Source organism: Eurosta solidaginis, chromosome 4, assembly GCF_040869045.1.
Source record: "Eurosta solidaginis isolate ZX-2024a chromosome 4, ASM4086904v1, whole genome shotgun sequence".
NCBI classification, from domain to species: Eukaryota; Metazoa; Arthropoda; class Insecta; order Diptera; family Tephritidae; genus Eurosta; species Eurosta solidaginis.
In genome coordinates, this window is record NC_090322.1 from 23,688,490 (window position 1) to 23,709,197 (window position 20,708).

At 35.8% G+C, this 20,708-nt stretch overlaps 2 protein-coding genes across 6 annotated transcripts in view; one reads left to right on the forward strand and one right to left on the reverse strand.

Moving 5' to 3' along the window:
* LOC137249306 (uncharacterized) overlaps window positions 1–9,646 on the forward strand; it is a 768,906-nt gene extending 759,260 nt beyond the window's left edge. For all 3 annotated transcript variants that reach the window (XM_067780647.1, XM_067780651.1, XM_067780648.1), the window contains exon 9: window positions 9,570–9,646. The gene's annotated coding sequence lies outside the window, so the exon portion shown is untranslated. The remainder of the gene's footprint in view (window positions 1–9,569) is intronic.
* The window catches only part of LOC137249312 (uncharacterized oxidoreductase SAR2567), an 80,394-nt gene extending 66,890 nt beyond the window's left edge, over window positions 1–13,504 (reverse strand). Inside the window, exons 1-2 of one of the 3 annotated variants that reach the window (XM_067780663.1) lie at window positions 13,131–13,504; window positions 12,782–12,980 (exon numbers count right to left, since the gene is read on the reverse strand). Coding sequence is in view for 2 of the 3 variants with exons in the window: in XM_067780662.1 (XP_067636763.1) it covers window positions 9,741–9,811 (71 nt within the window). In the remaining variant the exon portion in view is untranslated. Of the gene's footprint in view, window positions 1–9,740; window positions 9,860–12,781; window positions 12,981–13,130 lie in introns of those variants that run through there. The other 2 variants (XM_067780662.1, XM_067780661.1) reach the window with 2 other exon arrangements.
* Window positions 13,505–20,708: the final 7,204 nt, after the last annotated feature.

Consider the following 20,708-nt stretch of genomic DNA (forward strand, 5'->3'; position numbering starts at 1 on the left):
ATTAATAGAATAAATTTTCGCTCATATCACTGCACCACGAATTTCAACTTTTTCTCTTTACCAGATACGCCGTTATGAAGTTCGTATGTAAAATCACCCCCTGATTTCGAAAATTGAGTTCATTTTTGATTCTATGGTACCGTTTTTGAGATATTTGCAATTTATCTCCCTTTAATTACGTATATCTTACGAACGGGTCAAGCAATTGCAAAAGTTTACAGAAACGGAAAGACGATAGAATTTGCTATAATACGTCATACATTTTTTTTTTTTGCTCAACCAGATAGTTTTCGAGATATTAGCTTATCATTTCAGATTTTTGTTTTTTTTTTATGAAAAATATGAAAAAAATTACTCTTTGCGAGGGCAGCATTCCAGATATTTTTTCTTTACGTAAAGCTATGTTTAATTAGAAAAAATAAGCTATCATCGAAGAAAATCGATGCAAAACTACGTAAGTTATAAGCGATCAAATAAAAATACCCAGGTTGCGCAACTTCAATGTATGTATACATACATATGTATATTAAAGGTATAAAGTGCAAATGGGATATTACCCGGATAAACGAATAACACAATAACAATGATAATACTTTTTCTTTAAATAAATCAAATAGAACTTTTAATACTCGAATTGTTTTATAATAGGTAGAGTGGTTGCATCGAAAGGAAGAGTGGTTGGGTTCGAAACCTGATGTAGGCATGTAGTTATAAACATGTATTTCCGTCACTTATAGGTAAGTATGCAGATAGATTTTCAAAATTATAAGACACAGAAAATTTTTAAAGTCTACATCTAAAACAGGTAGTATTTTCTTTTCGCGGCTTCGTATAAAAAGGAACCTTTCTGTCTAGGTAAGATTTGATTTTTTCAATTTTATTCTTGTTCCGAGTATAAATATGAGTTAATGTGCCTTGAAACTTCATAACATCTGCAAGGCTCGCCGGAGATAGTTCAATTCATAAGTCAAACTTCAGAACCGTGATCTATTAAAAAAAATAAAATGAGTAAAAGGACGCGAGAATTTGAGTGTAATAACGATCCAGATATGTTCTGTTTCATGTGTGGCCAATATACTATCATAAGGCGACGACGAGTGTTCTCAGATCATATGAAAACTTTGTACTCCAAGTATTTTGGCATTGAGCCTAAAAATGCTGAATGACCATGGACACCGAACACTTTGTGTACATCGTGTCGAGTGGAATTGATTCAGTCGGAATCAGGACAACAAATAAAATTTGATACACCAATGATATGGAGAGAACCTATTTGCCATTCAATAGAGTGTTATATTTATCAAACAAAAGTACTTGGCGTTGGAAGATCAAGAAGAGTAACCTATGCCAGCGTACCTACAGTGACATTACCAGTACTACATTCAACGGCAGTTGCGGATCCAGTTCCATTGTCAACAGTAATATCTTAGTGCGGGGAATCAAGTTGTACTGAATTTCGCAAGGGAAACGAGAGAAACGTTCTGTCACAAGCACAACTTAATGATTGGATAAGAGATTTGGAACTATCCAAGGAAAAGGCCGAGATCCACACTTCTCGTATGCAACAATTTAAATTTGTGTCATCCGATGTTAAGGTGATATATTGTAGAACTCGTCACGAACCATTTTCCAAACACTATACCAAGAAAGACAGTATATGCTACTGCAACGACATTTCTGGTTTATTCAAAGAGTTTGGTCAAACATATGATTCAAAAGAGTAGCGATTGTTCATAGACAGCAATAAACTGAGTTTGAAGGCTGTATTATTGCATATTGGTAGCAAAAATGCTTCTATCCCGATCGCAAATGCAGTAAATACAAAGGAAACGTACGAGGAAATGCAAAAACTACTCAAGTTTATCAAATATGAAGAGCATGATTGGAAAATATGTTCTGATCTCCAAGTCGTTGCCATGCTATGCGGTCTACAAAGTGGCTACACCAAGCACTGCTCCTTCCTCTGCAAGTGGGATAGCCGAGCTCGTAAGGACCACTACGTCAGAAAGGATTGGCCGGAAAGAGGCGAGTTTACCATTGGTGTGGATAACATCAAATACACCCCTCCTGTCAAGAAAGAGAAAACCATACTTCCACCCTTACACATCAAGCTCGGTCTCATTAAAAACTTTGTTAAGGCTTTGGACAAAGAAGGTGAAGCATTCGACTATTTGAAAACAATTTTTCCAGATATTTCTCAAGCCAAGATAAAAATTAAATTTTTTACGTAGTAGAATTGAAAAATTTGACGTGCGCCTATACATATGTACAAACAAAAAGAGAGTACATAAAACTATATAATAACAACTAAGGAAGGCTAAGTTCGGGTGTAACCGAACATTACATACTCAGTTGAGAGCTGTGGAGATAAAGTAAGGGAAATCACCATGTTGTAAAAGGAACCTAGGGTAACCCTGGAATGTGTTTGTATGACATGTTTATTAAATGGAAGGTATTAAAGAGTATTTTAAGAGGAAAAGGGCCATAGATCTATAGATGGACGCCATTTAGGGATATCGCCATAAAGGTGTGCCAGGCCTGACTCGAGAATTTGTTTGTACGATATGGGTATCAAATGAAATGTGTTAATGATAATTTTAAAAGGGAGTGGGCCTAAGTTCTATAGGTGGACGTCTTTTCGAGATATCGCCATAAAGATGGACCAGGGGTGACTCTAGAATTTATTTTGTACGATATGGGTATCAAATAAAAAGTATTAATGAGTATTTTAAAAGAGCGTGGGCCTAAGTTCTATAGATGTACGCCTTTTCGAGATATCGCCATAAAGATGGACCAGGGTGACTCTAGAATTTGTTTGTACGATATGAGTATCAAATGAAAGGTGTTAATGATTATTTTAAGAGGGCGTGGGCCTTAGTTCTATATGTGGACGCCTTTTCGAGATATCGCCATAAACGTGGACCAGGGGTGACTATAGAATTTGTTTGTACGATATGGGTATCAAATGAAAGATGTTAATGAGTATTTTAAAAGGGCGTGGGTCTTAGTTCTATAGGTGGACGCTTTTTCGAGATATCTCCATAAAGGTAGACCAGGGTGACTTTAGAATTTGTTTGTACGATATGGGTATCAAATGAAAGGTGTTAATGAGTATTTTAAAAGGGAGTGGGCCTTAGATCTTTAGGTGGATGCCCTTTCGAGATATCGCCATAAAGGTGGGCCAGGGGTGACTCTAGAATTTTTGTGTACGATATGGGTATCAAATGAAAGGTGTTAATGAGTATTTTAAAAGGGTGTGGGCCTTAGTTCTATAGGTGGACGCCTTTTCGAGATATCGCCATAAAGGTGGACCAGGGGTGACTCTAGAATTTGTTTATACGATATGGGTATCAAATGAAATGTGTTAATGAGTATTTTAAAAGGGAGTGGGCCTTAGTTCTATAGGTGGATGCCTTTTCGAGATATCGCCATAAAGGTGGGCCAGGGGTGACCCTAGAATGTTTTTGTACGATATGGGTATCAAATGAAAGGTGTTAATGAGTATTTTAAAAGGGAGTGGGCCTAAGTTCTATAGGTGGACGCATTTCGGAATATCGTTATAAAAGTGGACCTGGGTTGACTCTAGAATGCGTTTGTACAATATGGGTATCAAATGAAAGGTGCTAATGAGTATTTTAAAAGGGTGTGGGCCTTAGTTCTATAGGTTGACGCCTTTTCGAGATATCGACATAAAGGTGGACCAGGGTGACTTTAGAATTTGTTTGTACGATATGGGTATCAAATGAAAGGTGTTAATGAGTATTTTAAAAGGGAGTGGGCCTTAGATCTATAGGTGGATGCCCTTTCGGGATATCGCCATAAAGGTGGGCCAGGGGTGACTCTAGAATTTTTGTGTACGATATGGGTATCAAATGAAAGGTGTTAATGAGTATTTTAAAAGGGAGTGGGCCTCAGATCTATAGGTGGATGCCCTTTCGAGATATCACCATAAAGGTGGGCCAGGGGTGACTCTAGAATTTTTGTGTACGATATGGGTATAAAATGAAAGGTGTTAATTAGTATTTTAAAAGGGTGTGGGCCTTAGTTCTATAGGTGGAAGCCTTTTCGAGATATCGCCATAAAGGTGGGCCAGGGGTGACTTTAGAATTTGTTTGTACGATATGGGTATCAAATGAAAGGTGTTAATGAGTATTTTAAAAGGGAGTGGGCCTCAGATCTATAGGTGGATGCCCTTTCGAGATATCACCATAAAGGTGGGCCAGGGGTGACTCTAGAATTTTTGTGTACGATATGGGTATCAAATGAAAGGTGTTAATGAGTATTTTAAAAGGGAGTGGGCCTTAGTTCTATAGGTGGATGCCTTTTCGAGATATCGCCATAAAGGTGGGCCAGGTGTGACTCTAGAATGTTTTTGTACGATATGGGTGTCAAATGAAAGGTGTTAATGAGTATTTTAAAAGGGTGTGGGCCTTAGTTCTATAGTTCTGTGAGCTCTGCTCAACTGAGTATAAAAATGCAAACTTATGTACATGTAAATTCTAAAACTTGCAGCGTTTGCAATTCATATTTAAAGTATTCACAGCAAAATATGCAAAAGAGCTGAAAGTTTGTCTCGCTGAATATACTAAAAAATCACTAGCTAAACGAGAAAGAAATAAAAAAATAATTATCATTGCCAATGGAAGTTGTTTTTTATGTAGATTTTATGTTTCAAGATGAACCGCTTCTAATATTGACATAACAAAATTAAGAAATTTAAAGTCGTTAATATTTACTCAGTAGTGAATCGAGTATTCGGCTAATCGACTAGCGGAAAGCAAAACATTGATAATAGGAGGTGAAATCCTTATGGAGACACCAACATTATCCAGCAAATTAAAACACAGCGGCTACGCTGGCAGAAGGACATGTTATGTGAATGAAAGATGATGCTCCGGCTAAAAAAGTATTGTAACGAACTTTGGGGGATTCCGATTATTTTGCACCTTCTGCTTACGTTCGAATCGCTGAACTGTCGAATAAATAACTTCATTATTCATTAGTGGTATTTATTTAGACTTCTTTGGGAGTAGTACTTCACAATAACAATTATACTTCACGAATAGCATGTTTGAATCAAACTGATTACTGTTTCCTCAGCTAGCACTGCTTTTATACTCTCGGTTACCTCGTTCGTCCATTTCATGATCATTGCCTTCTAGAACATTTGTATCTTATACTTAGCTATTTAGCTATATACATTTATATATGTAGTTTATGCTTTTCTTCTAGCCATATGTGTGAGTAACAACTTCTGCTCTTAGCTGCCGGCTACATATATGTATGCTGCTTCATGTATTCTGCTTCAAACTGCTGGTTATATGTATGGAATATTCTCCGTTCTTCTTCCTTGTACATAAGTGTGGCTGCTTGCTTTAATGTGTACATTTACATAAGTGTGTAATATTCGCTACAGTATTCTTATCGGAACCCACCCGATTTCTGAAATAGGGCGTTATTCAAAGATTTTATGAGATAGGGTTCATTCCAAACGGCGGCTCAGATAGGGTGATGTGTGCCATTCAGTAGTCGAAATTCTCTCATTAGTATAGTTAATTCTGAACGCAGTAGTGTACTAAGCTAAAATGGACTATTTCTTTCATTGTCCTCGAAGGTTTGGAGAAGAGTATGGATATCGGAAAGCCTTCGCCGTATACGAACTATCAATTTCGGGTAATTGCTCTACTACCGTTGAAACGATTTCTTTGACTCATTAAACCCATAGGCCAACTCACCTTGTCGGTATGGTGTCTGAAAGTTGCTTAGATTTGACAGTACCAAATAACGTGAAGAAAATTTTAAATTGGCTGCAAAGAATATGTTGAAATGAAGTCGTCCAATCACTACAAGCCCACCTGACTAAAAGCAGGTAGTTTTGATGACCAAGTAAACCAATCTCACTGAACCAAAACTTAACTCGACCAGCATGGCTGAGCCCATCACTACCCATGAATTTAAGAAAATTGTAAAATCAAGCAAATCACAAAAATTCAGCTTAATCTATGTTGACTGTTATAGTTGGCTGTATGTAGGAATGTTGAAGAAACTCGTTTTGTCAACTCGCCTTTGTATCATCATTTAAACCCGCATTTTTTCTACTTTTTTTTTGTTTTTGGGTGTGTCTGCCAATAGTGCTTAGTCGCATGATTTCTTTAGTCAAACCCACTCACTCGCTTTACAAATATGTACTTGAATATTTCGAAATTGCGCCAAGTCGCATTATACAAATGTCAATAGCAAATGGATGACAGCATATTTGTCCGAGCAGTTACCTTTCCACATACTCGACTCATAAAGAATTTATGACATGCAGAGAATAGAGATGGATATTTAATCGCGATGCCACTTGATTCCAACACTGAACTCATAGATACAACACCGCACAGTGTGGCGGGCTAATATTTCTTCGGTCGGTTCTGTGAGACCCGAAATTTACCGATTAGTACAACATAGCTCAATGAAGGTAACTCCAAAACTTGATAGCAGAACGACACATGGCTTGAGGTTTAACTGGCCGATCAACAAAGACCACACATAAACTGAATCTATCCGCAGTGCTACCAGAATTTGTTTGACAACCAAACGAAAAATCCCCACTTAGGTACCAGGACTAATTTTATATAATAACTCAATCCACTTGGAAAATACTAAACATTTTCTAGAACCTAGCTTAATTGCTGACTCGATATGTGGCAACTCTGCTACCCCTAGTAGATGGTGCCTTCACCTCGCGAGCACAGGACACCAACACAAAACATGAGCAACCGTTTCTTCCTGCAGTTCACACTTCCTAAATCTGCTTATAATAATGTGACGCCAGATGGCAGTCTCCAGCAAATCGTTATGAACCGTCCCAAAATTGCACATCAAATCATTTTGATGTTTGTACCGTAAGCTCTGAGTCGCAACTCCACCCAGCGGGTGGCGCTAAGAATATACTCCCGGAAGGTATGCCTGTCGTAAACGGCGACTAAAATACCAAGGGGTTGTGCAGTGCAACCCTTTCAAGGGGTTGCTAGCGCAATATATAGCTTCTCCAACTCAATTGTCAACCTCACCTACTCGTGGCGAATCCTGTTTCTTTAACAGCCGAGGCAAAGGACCATCAACATCGATAGCACTACCTATGGGCTTCGGGGAGTGTCCTTATCGCTACAACAACAACAGCAACAATTCGGGACTCCAGACATCCCACGCCCATCACTAGTACAGGTACAAGTGTGCAAACAAATTTTTACTGTACATTTTGCTTACAAACGCAATTAAAGAATCGCACAAGCCCGTACTCTAATGCCGCATTTAACATTTATGGATTTCATTCCAATCTCACTCAAATTTTTAAAATTTTTCTCACAACAGAAGTTAAATAAGGCATGTTTGCTTTACAAAAAAAAAATTACATTTGTAATACTAGAACCCCAGGTTTTTGTTTTGCACTCATTTTTCATTATTACGTAGATGATCTCATTTCAAAGGAAATTATATTCTGTTGCGATTGTTTTATTTTTGCTGAAAAGTTAATTGGTCTCACATTACATACAATTACAAGCAATGAAATAATGAACGAATATTTGACTGATGTCAAGCATTTGGCGAATATGCAGGGACTGACTGACAGGAAACTGCGCATGCCTGGGCATATTGTATGTGGTAAAAAATTACTGCATTTCATATATTAGTTCTCATTTAAATTTTACGAATAATGTTATTTGATTTGCATTACCAAAAAAAAAATGATTGAATTGTACTGCTAATGCAAATCAATGCATACCACAGTTTTAATTACAAAGGAGATTCCATTATCGGTACAAATCTATTTTTACTGCATTACTACATATAATTACATAGATTACATTAAAAACGAATGTTTCCAACTGAATTATACTAATGCAAATAAAATAACACTACTTATACCAGAAGTTTATTTCTGTTGAAAAACTTTATTGACAGTAAATTTTAAGTAGTAATGCAAATGGTAATGCACTATCAGCAAAACTTGTATGTAGAATAAAATTTCACTATTGGTTCAAGTTTATAATAAAAAATAAATGTAAGGCCGAGCTTCTCTTCCAATTTGCGTCGTGCTCCTCTTCATTTTCCCTACAAATTGGCCGGACGGGACCTACATGTTTTATGCCGACTCCGAACGGTATCTGCAAGGCAGGTGAGTTTTCACTGAGAGCTTTTCATGGCAGAAATACACTCGGAGCGCTTGCCAGACACTGCCGAGGGGCGACCCCGCTTAGAAAAATTTTCTTCTAATTGAAAAACCTTATTTCTAAAATTTTGATGTTGCTTTGCCCGGGGTTTGAACCCAGGGCATACGGTGTGGTAGGCGGAGCACGCTACCATCACACCACGGTGGCCGCCATTGGTTCAAGTTTATTTCAATTAAAAATAATACAAAATGCCCATCTCGGAAATTAACAACAAATGCTTAGAAACCACTAAATTAACAAACCAAAGTCACAATTTGTAAACAAATACAAATATGTTTAATATATTTTCGTACATAGTTATGTGTTGAAATTGTATACTTGAAAATCAACAGACATGTTAAAACCACGATATGCTTACAAGCATATTGATCAATTATGGCTAATACGTAAAGTATATAATCAACTTGAGAACTTCATTGTGCATGTAAATATGATTACTTTAACAAGTTTTCGAGGTTATGCATTAATAGTGGCTAAATGGAATTCCTATGCTGAAAAAATGCTACGCTTATATCTAAACATTTAAAAGGCCCTCTCAAACAAAATTTTGAAAAATATCCCAAACTAAATTAAAAAAAAAAAATTTTTTTCTTTCCTTATTTATGTAATTATATTATTTTGAGCTTTATTGATTTTATTTTTTGAAGATATTTTTTATAATTTGATCCTTAGTATTTTATTTAATTCTTTTTTAATTTTTTTTAATGTTATTTATTTTGTTCTATTTTTATTTATTTTATTTTTTTTTTACTTTATTTTATTTTACCTCATTTTATTTTACTTTATTTTATTCTATTTTGTTTGACTTTATCTTTTTTATTTAACTTAATTTTATTTTATTTTATGATATTTAATTTCACTTTATTTTATTTTATTTTATTTTCAACTGCGTTTAACTTTTGGTATTCACTTGTTCTACTTTTCAAATTTTTTTTATTTTACTATGAAATTTCTATTGATATTCATATGTAAGACCAACTAAACCTTAATAAGGTTATGCTACGCCTCACATTTTTAGAAATTTCGGGCGCCCAACGCTTTTATTTATTTGTCTGATCAACGCCATAGATTGATGAGAAGTGTGATGACTAGTACCTAGGACCTGCCTAATTATATTCTAGCTTTTAGTATTATTATTACTTCATGTAAGTATTTTTTTCAATAAAACCCTTTAACTGAAAAAATTTTTTTTAATTATTTTATCGATTATCATATCCAAAACACAACCAAGAATATGTATTTTGTATGTAAAATTGAGTTCAATAAGGGCTTTAATATAGAAAATCTGACTAATTAACTCATTAATGCTCTGTGTGAAATTGGTATTCAACTTTTTTTTTTGTCTTTCAGGTAAACATTCGAACAAGAAATTCAAATCAGTTGATAATATAAATACGAGTATTGGAAGAATGTAAACTAATGTCTTAGAGCTTAAACTATTATTAAATGACACCAAGAAGGTAAAAATCTTATTTTATAAGTATTTATGTATGTAGATATAAAATATTCAAACATTCATACCTCAGTTTTAAGTAACTCGCCAAAATCAGTTCGTTTACCTTGATCCAACTTTTTTGAACAACAGTATGCATTTTGTAAAATTTATTGTTTATTGAATCCTTTTGCAGCAGAAATTTTTCCTTTTCATTAAACATAAAATAATTAAAAGAACAATTTTTAAGATAAACGGTTTTATTGAAAACAATACTTACATTAAGTAATAACGAGCCGGACCAGTGCGCATCTTGCGCAACCAATATAAAATTCTCTTATCAAATATCAAAAAAAATCAGCCGTTCTATCAATCAATTAAAACTTACAGTTTGCGCTGCCATCTAGCGTATGATAGCAACATCCAGTAATGCAATGCAAATATTCACAATAGTGCCATAGTACAAATAGATTTCTTTGTGTGCTCACAATCGTTTATTTTTAACAAATTATTTTAATAAAATATGGCTAAACAAAAGCTCTACGACCAAAATTGTCCAACCCTCGCTAATAGCCCGAATCTCCATCTTTACAACCAAAACTTTATTTATAGATTTGGACCCGTACATAAAAACAGCAATTAGAAATAATATATTTAATAATACTAAAAGGTAGAAAATAATTAGGTAGGTCCTAGGTACTAGTCATCACACTCCACATCAATCCAGGGCGTTGATCAGACAAATAAATAAAAGCGTTGGGCGCGTGAAATTTATGAATACATATGCGACGCGTAGCATAACCTGATTAAGGTTCAGTTGGTCTTACTCATGATTATGAATAGAAATTTGACGCGTCCAACGCTTGCATTTAATTGTCTGATCAACTCCCTAGATTGATGAGTGTGATGACTAGTATCTAGGACGTACCTAATTATTTTCTAGCTTTTAGTATTATTATTACCTAATGTAAGTATTGTTTTCAATAAAACCGTTTAACAAACAAATTTTTTTTAAATTATTTTTTTATATTTAGCTCAATTGAAACTTTGGTTACAACTTTTTTGATTTTTCTTACATTTGAGTCTTTTAATTTCATCTTGTATTAACATTTTATATGATTTTTTTTATTACTTTACCTTTATTTTAATTTTTTTATGTGTCGTTCATACTTTTTATTGTACTTATTATTTTGCTTCATTCAGGTTTTCATTTACATTTTTCTAATTAAATTTTTTTTTTTAAATGAGTTTCTTAAACATTGTTACCACTCTTATTAACATTCAGTTTCATACTCAAATACATTACGTCCATTTATAAGTGATATATTGCTTTGTAATGAGGTAAGTATGTTCATATGTATCTATCTGTATATGCTGGAGAACTAATTAATTGGATATACAGCTGCTTGCTGTTAACAGCAGAAGCCAAACAATTTTAAGCATAATTTGATTTCTCACTTAAACTGTATACCTAGAAAAGTTCAATGATTTCACCTGAGTTTACTCAATGCTTCAAATTAGGCCGTGTTGCATTTTGTTTATTTCTGATTATTCTTTGATCTATATGCCTTTACGGACCAGTCTATAACATGCGTAGCATGGCCTTCTAGGCAGTGTAAGTACTTTTCTAAAGCAGCTCGACATTCCTCATAAAACTCGTTACTTTTCAGGGCTCGGGGGAGCCCTTTATTGCTGCAGTGGCAGTACTTAGTGAGTGGAAATTGTGCTATTACATGATGAGGCCAAAGATGGCTATATGTATCGTGGAACATTCACTGCACAGATGCGTTTGTATATCTTATCTCTACATAAAAGGCTTATTCCCGCCGTTGCTCTCCACGTGATCACTGTGCTTTAATCTTCTGTGATTAGGAACTTATTGAAACCGTTTTGCTGAAATCTGGTGCTGTAGATGAGCATATATCGAGCTGCGTCGAAGACTATCAATCGCAACTCCTTGGTCATTGCATTTTTCATAGTTTCTCGTTATTTTCTAGTTATTCGCGTCGGTCTCATAATTTAATGTTGCGTACGAGCAGATAAATTTTATATTGGAAAGCCTCGCCTTAAACGGCTCGCGGTAAGACCCTCGGTTTTTCTGTTAACGACCGTACTGGCCATTTACCACCACAAAACCAAAATCGTGGCTACGTTTTCTGGCTCATTTCTTATGGCCACTACGGTTGACGTCGCAAGATCGGATAGGCGTAGGTATATGACTCTAAAGGGGTCCAGACATTCCAGGTGAATGCCCTCAAATCTTAGTCCTTAAATGGTTTGCCGCAGTTTCTCATCCGAGACTTGTTACAAATCCTCTTTGGGAGGGGTTTGTACGTACTGGGTCCCAAGCCCAGCGCTCAACCAGGATTTGGGATCAATAAATAGATACACACCTATATATTGGCCCAAGACAGACGCCCGCTTGTATCTAACAACAAAAGTTGCAAAAAAATGAACAAAAACTTAGTAATAACAAATCAAAAAGCTAATTAAAACGGAACAGTGAAAATAATTACAACTAATATAAAAATAGCAGAAAGAATAACAACAACGTTAATAAACAAAAATATAAGAATATAATAGAATTGTGCTTTGGTTTCCTCGGGCTCTCGTTAGAGGATATTGATGGCAATTTGTGTGGGATCGCATCTATTGGATGGGGCGCAGCACTGCTGCAACCACAACAACAAGAACAGAAATTAAGTAAAATTTACGTATAACAAACACAACATTTACTGCCAACGAAAAGACTACTGTAAAAATAACAGTAACAAATATTAGGAAAACAAGAAAATTGTACAACAATACAACAAAAACACAAATCAACACAACTTTTGCAGTAACAAACACAGCAATAACAACAGTCAGAAAAAAGACAGAAAAAGTTGAACACCAACTGCTAAAACAATAACAAACAAATTTTTTTAAAAATACAGCAATAAAAGCAACAAAAACAGTAACAAAAATCGAGAAAAATACAAGATAGACAACAGCGCTGTTGTAAACAAAAATAGAAATATATCAATAACAACAGCAAAGAAACAAACTTACAAAAAATTTTATGACCATAAATTCTTAAGTGAAATTTGTATCACCCTTTTAACCTCTCCAGCTTGTATGTCCCACTTACCTTTCTTATAACCTTTTGCGGTCCAAGCTTAGTTATATGAATGATGGCAAAGATTTCAAAACTCGCTGCAACAACAAAAGCATTAAAAGATCGAACGTAATCCAAACGCCGACTTTTTTGCTTGTTTATCAAAACTTTGTTTATAAGTCGCAGATGGGCAAAAAACTAAGAAATGGTTGTGCTTGTTTTATAATTTTGTCTGAAGCGCGTATATATGTTTGTGTTATAATTAATGTAAAACCAAAACAAAGCAAAAATTAAAAACAAAATAAATGAATAAAACGCGCAGTATTCAAAGGCGCTCAATTCACACCAAAATAGAGTGTTAATTCAACATCACCAAGCTGACCACTTAAACCACTTCAATCCATTGTGTTGCTGCTTTTTTAATATGAATATTTTTTTTTTTATATTTTAACCCTTTTGAAGGTGGTTTTATTATAATTTTTTTTGCAGCGAAGTTTTTCGTAGACAAACACAAAATGAACAGATTCGATATTCCTTTAGGCGCATTCGCTTTTAACTGAACAGTTTTAAGAAGGCGCACAAACGAAATACCGGATTTTTATATTAAAATGCCGGATTGTAATATTGGAGATAAGCGCGTTGCGCGAAAATAAACACAAAACTAAACCAAAATAGAAATATCAGCGCGCAATTTAAGACAACCGCTTTGCTGACGTTGTTTATCAATCGCGTACAAATTAAAGACTGTTGTGAGCGCTACTCACAACTAAGATATCAAGCCTGAGCGCGCGCCTAGCCGAAGACGTTCAAAAGAAAAGAAAAACAAACAAGCGCTTCAATAGTTGTTCCATACTACAGCGCGCCTCATACCGCCCCACCGTACACACACAACGCGCTTCATTATAAATTTCGTGCGCCCCTTTGTAAACTGTTTTTTTTTTGTAAATACATAAACACGCGCTACCGAAGGCGCTCAGTAAGCGCGCTCGCGGCGTTTCAAGTGCATGCTGTCGAAAATCTTTTAAAAAGCTATGACTTTCAAAAGACGTTTTGATCGCCATCACATACACTTGTGAATGCTTTAGGTGAACGCGCTGTGTCGCCTGTCTAAGACATGTTTGATGCGACTGCGATAATATGCGCGCATCAGTATTTTTGTTTATTTTTCGATATCATCGCGCCCGCGCGCGCGCTCTTCCTTTCGTTTATATTGTTTATTACTGCCACTAAAGCTGTAATTTAAAGTTGACGGAATATAAATAAGAGTGAAAGCAATCAAGTCGTTAGTTATCGCGGGTGACTTCAAGATTTCTGGATACAACTGTTGCCACTGCATTTAAGGGATGCTATCCCAATGTTAGCGTTGTTCCGCGCGCTTCGCAAATGATAGGGTCCAACACGGCTCGAAAAAAATCCGGCATATTGCGCCAAATAATAGTCCCATAGAACTTAGATCGCTCTTCAAATAGATGCCTGCAGTTAAGTTGGAGCTTCGACTGGTCAGGTTAGGTTGCAAGAACGTGGGTGTGTGGAAATTTTTGTCCATTGCGAGTGCCGGGTGGCGGCACATTCGTCCAACCAGATTATTTCCGAGTGGTCTTCAACGAACCACTTGCTTTCTCTGATAAATTTAACCTGGAGTGAAATAACCACCTTTGCAACCTCTGCCAGACTGTCGAGAATCCGTGCGCCCCAGAAAACTGAGACGTCTTGTTAATAGTCCTGGACATCGGCAGAAGTTGGCTACTTTTCCATATCATATGGCGCCAGTGTCGTTCAATGTACCGTTCTCCATAAAAAATACTTGCAATCGACTCATAATGCATAAGCTTGTGGTAAACTCATCTATATGAAAAACTGCTTATGTGACGGAGCTATAATAATATTCAGTATTGCAAAATGGTCTTTATTTAGACTACTTTGGGAGTATTACTTCACAATATGCTTCACTAATAGCGTGTTTAAATAAAACTGATTACTGCCCTGCTTTTGCACTTTCTCCTAAGGTCTAGACGTTTCACCTTCTATAACAGTTGTATCTCATACTTGGTTATTTAGCTATATGTGTGTGTATGTGTGAGTAACACCTTCTCCTCTTAGCTGATGACTACATATGTGTATGTGAAATAATCTCTTCGCTTTGAGTTGCTGATTATGGGTGTGGAATATTCTTCATTGCCATGTACATACATAGTGTGGCTGCTTGCTTTAATGTGTACATGTACATAAGTGTGACTCCTTGCTTTAATGTGTACATGTACATAAGTGTGGCTACTTGCTTTATTGTTGTTGTGCATTTACCTATTTAGCAGCAGCATGGTGATGTTAATATTCGCCACAATATGTTAGCCAAGGCACAAAGTTATTAAATATTTTCAATGAAATAACAGTGCTCATCTTCCGTATCCTCAGAAATATGTCTATTTGTAAGCTTGTAATTGCTGCTAGCTGTGCTGCTCACACAGGTTGCAAGTATAAGCAGGTTATAGTTGGTTCGCTACTTCGGTAGTTTTTATGCATATTTTCTTTCTATTCCTGCTTAAGTTACTAGCGACATATTGACATATCACCACTAACCATTCCGGTTCATCAAAACGTTCGGCATATGTCATGTCATCAACAACAATTCATACAACTCGTCATTGCTTCAAAGTTAAGAGGCACGATCACGTCCTCTGTTACTGTCGTTCACAGATACGAATCAAATGGGAAACGTACTTTAAACAACATAGCACATAGATTCGACGCCATTTCGTAGTTGGGTCAGCACGTATTATGACGGAATGTTGTTCCAGTAGATTTAGCGCAGCAAAAGAAGAAAAATGTGGGCAGCTAACATTTTATTGGTCAGCCTGCTAACTTCACAAGCTCGAGTTTTGCATATAGAAACACGTTATGGATATGCAAGTACACGCTTTTGGATGCATGATTGGACACATCAGAAGTCTCAGTTGCATTGCTTAGTTGCTTGCCGTTTTGTTAAGCTAATCGTAGAAGCTACTGTGCTCACTCAGCTTTGGAATATGGTAATGACAGCAGGCATCCGCATATTACCAGAGAGTACAACTTGTTTGAAGTATTCACAAATGCCCGGGCTAATGTTTGATTTGGCGTCCCACTGTCCACTGTCGCAGCTTTAAAAACTTCTGAAAAATTATTAATGTTTAGATAATTTCGTAATTGGTAGATTTACATAACATAAACGAATTGTGGCTAAAAAAAAAAAAAATAAATGTAAGGCGCGATAACCTCCGAAGAGATCTAAGGCCGAGCTTCTCTTCCAATTTGCGTCGTGCTCCTCTTGATTTTCCCTACAAATTGGCCGGACGGGACCTACATGCTTTATGCCGACTCCGAACGGCATCTGCAAGGCAGATGAGTTTTCACTGAGAGCTTTTCATGGCAGAAATACACCCGGAGCGCTTGCCAAACACTGCCGAGGGGCGACCCCGCTTAGAAAATTTTCCTCTAATTGAAAAACCTTATTTCTAAAAATTTTGATGGTGCTTTGCCCGGGAGTTGAACCCAGGGCATACGGTGTGATAGGCGGAGCACGCTACCATCACACCACGGTGGCCGCCATTATATTGAGCGTGGCTATAAATTAGTCAAAGGCGCAACTTTTCCGGCTGAGACATGAATTGCGCATGCCGCGAAATGTAAAAAACAAAATACTAGGAAAATGTTGTTAAGAAGTTGCGAAACGCCTTACAGCTTGCAAATGGCTTCCTCACCTTTGACATGAGAGCAAAGTGCCCGGAAAGCTCAACATGGGAATACTTTTCTGTCGGCACCCATATTTTGAAGTGTCAGTTGTCGCTCAACAATTACAGCTCATGTTTCAGGGTCCTCAACGATCAAAATCACCTAGGCGGTTAGTCGCCAATTAATGATGATGATATTGGCAAGCGGCAATTGAAATAACAAAAAATGTTTTGCATTGTTTTTTACTCATGTTGTTGTTGTTGTTGTAGCGATAAGGAAACTCCCCGAAGGCCTTGGGGAGTGTTATTGATGTTGATGGTCCTTTGCCGTATGCAGATCCGGTACGTTCCGGTAACAAGCACCAATAAGGTATGACCACATGAATGTGTGAGTAACACAAAGGCCATAACGCCCTCCCACCCCCTAGATCCATGAGGAAATTGGTGTCGCCAGAGCCTCGGCTGTAAAATATTTTTTGTCAGCAGGTAGATTATAGCAGGAGTGCGGGTTCGAAACCCTCTACCGAGAGAAAAGGCTTTGAAGAGATGTGCAAGCTATAATAGAAACAGCTGATGCCTTATCAGTACTGATACCAGGTCGTTCAAATATTTTCCAAACTATTTAATAAAATTCAAAAATTAAAATTTTTAAATAAATTTCATGTAATTTTTTCTGCCATATGGAAAAAATTTTAAGTAATTTTCGTTTTTATAATTCCTAATTTAAATTTATTTGCAAATTGTAGGATCTGATTAAAAATTGCTTTATTTGTTTTATATACATTCATTTTTTTCGATTAAAATCGTAAAACTCAAAAGTGCAGCCGTTCAAATAAAAAAAAAAAACAAAAAAAATTATTTAATACACTTAAGTAAAAATGATTGTTTTAATTTCCTATTATAAATTTAATTTCCTATCCTAAATTTATTTGAAAGTGATTTTTTAGTAACTGATAAAAAAATGTATTGTTTGTTGTGATTATTTGTTTCATTAAAATCTTTTGAAATAAAATATTCAATATTTGAATTAATTTTTCACCTAATAAAACATAATAGTAAAAATTTTTTCTTAGGTTAACAATTTTATTTTAATTGTTAATATAAATTTATTATTGTTTTAACTAATTTAAATTTATTTTCATTAAATTTTTATATGTACATATATTTATTTTGGTAAAAATTTTCTAAATAAATAAAAGTAATTTTTTGCTAAAAGTTTATTTAAAAAAAAAATTATAAACTTAATTTTTTTAGTTCGAAGTTAACAATTTTTTTTAGTTGTTAATATAAATGTATTATTGTTTTATCTAATTTAAATTAAATTACAATTTTTTACATACATAACCTAACCTAACCTAAATAAATAATAGTATTCTTTTTTTTATTAAACATTTTTTAATGAAATAAATTTTTTTTAATTTTAATAATTTATTTTAAAAAAAATTATTCATATTTTATTAAATTTTTTTCTTTTGCAATAAAATCTTGAATATTTTACTTTTGAAAACGTTAAATTAGAGTAAAATCGTGATTTGTATGTAAAAGAAATCAGACACAGCTGTTCGTGTGTCAAGTTGCTATAATTTTTTTCATTATTGTTGTCGTTGTTATTGTTGATGGTGAAGATTTGATTGCTTTACTTGTTGGCACACTTCAATTGATAAAAGACATTGAAATTCATGTTAATTCATATGATACGGATCAAATTTATTTGTAAATATGTAAGTACATATGTAGCACATATGAATGTATGTGAGTATGCTGTAATTTGGATTTGGAAATTATACGATTTTCTATTTTCAAAAATATTCGTAGTTATCTCTGAAAAACACGTGTAATAAGTTGAAATTTTTCTTAAAAGAGTGTCCGATGAGTTAACTGACGTGTTTCTTTCAAATTCTTAAATGTACAGGAAATATGCAAAGAAGTAACAGGAAAGTAGGTAATCGAAAGATACCAATGCAAACCGGAATGATGTTTGTTTAAGAAGTCAGGCGATTTCGTGCTATTCACAATAACAGATTCGACTGTATGAGGACATCTGAGTAAGGTGGAGTGCTGGGCACTCTATACCGTAGCAACAAACTAGAGCAGACCGGGAGGCATACTATTTTATTGCTGACTATAGCGTTTTACAAAGAACTACTACTGTTTTAAGGGCAATGCCTAAAAGGTATTTTCCAACAAGCGGCTCTTTGCTTCCCCTACGAGCTTTTTAATTCTCAATCTACAATTTTGTATTACTGTTACATTCTAATTCACTGCGAGCATTATTTACATCTATTGTGCTTGACCATTCAGCCTATTACTCTATGTGGAGGCCTCTAATGTGCTTAAGTAACTCTTCAGGCTATTTACTCCTTATCACGATGTGATTAAAAGTCACGGCCCAAGATGGGAGAGTCTCTACCTTGCCAGAGCGACGTATTCGCAGAGAATGTGAACCGGCGTTTCATCATCCAGCTCACAAAAGCGACAGATGTGTGTATCGGATATACTTAAGTTACTTAAGTGATATCGTAGACTACAGTGTCTCGTATAGTACCCAGTGAGAGTTCGTAAGTCCACCCTGCTTAGATATATGAATTTGGCTGACACTCTCCTTGCTGGGAGTATACAAAATTTGACCAGTCTTTGCCCTGGATATTGAGTTCAGTGATGTCTGAACTGCTTTGTTACCCAGTTACTTATGCTCTCCCTAGTGTGTGCCTTTGTGAGACCACAGAAGAGTTCTGGACCATAGAATGCTGCTATAGCACTCTGCTTGCCTACATAATCTCCCTGTTCGTTGCCTTCATATCCCTGAGATCCGGAAATCTATTCTAACAAGGCCCTATTTTTGGCTCCAAGGTCATTTAAGATTTCAGTGCATTTATCCACTAGCTTAGAAGTAGTTGTGAAAGACTATAAGGCACGCAAGGATGCCTGGCTGTCTGACATAATTTCATCCACGAGGATAAGCCTCTCCGTAGACATTCCCGACTGCAAACTTTTATTGCATGGATTTCTGCCTGCAAAATAGTTGGGTAGCATCCCATTGGTATCGTTTACTGGAAGTTCTGCCCATGGATGCCAGCTCTCCTTTTCAATTGCCCACTCAATCCAAATAAGCACTTATTGGCAAGTGTTATTCTCCGTTTGATTTCCAAGGTGATATTGTTTCTGTTAATGTTAATGCTGGTTCGCAGGTAGACAAAGTTCTCACAGTCTCGAATTTATATCCGCCAACAGTGGCGTGGCGGCCAAGAGGAGAATGACAGCAATTGGTTCGTATTGTCCGGTGAATGAGGAAGGCATCCTGTTTTCCTCTTTATCTAACCCAGAACAGGCAAAACTCATGGCGCTTTTGTTATGGCCAACGATATCAATAACATCAGCAAGCGCCAGCAATTGTAAGCTCTTGTAATAGATTGTGCCATTACTGTTAAGTTATCTTCTCTAGTAGGCTAAACAAAAGGAAAGCGCCTTGTCTGAAGCCTCGTTTGTTTGGAATGGTTCGGAGAGGTCTTTTTTAAAACTTACGGTGCTGATGGTGTTGACCAACGTCATTTGGGAGAGCCTTATTAACTTTGCAAGGAACTTGAATTCAAACATAACAGCATACAAGCAAGGTCTTTTCGCACTGTTGCTGCTTTGAAGTCAAGATAAAGAAAAAATTCAAATATAAATATAAACACTTGCCAGAAGGTGTTTCTTTTGTCATAGGAGAATTGGCCCTATATTGATTTAGCATTGAATTCCTGTTTATTTCTCGAGCAACGTAGCTGTAGCTCTAGCTAAATACCGCTTGTGGTTGAAAGTAAAGAAGAACTCGATTTGACCCAACTTATTGCCCAAGGATAAGATGACCAATTAGCTCAAATCTTCAGGAGCCTTTCTTTATATAAAAAAAAATTGACTATATTAAGCTGAAGAGGACGATTTCTAATTGAACGTAGAACTCACCCACATCTGCTGATTTTCTTTTTCCCGACTCATGACGGCACCTGATAATGTGACCTATTCAAAAATGAGTATTCAAAATGAATTTCGGGCCTTAGTAGAAGAGAAATCAATCATCTTCAGCTTAAATGGTCAATAGTTCTCTCGCCCCTTGTGTGAAGTTCAATAAACGAGATCTCGCTCGGATATATTACACATTCAAACAAACCTAAAAATGCATAGCGTTCGCCGCCTAACCTAATTTCTACAATGCGACACCTACAGTGCATTTAAGTGTTTACCCTCATGAAATCGTAAACCACAGCTCATGCATA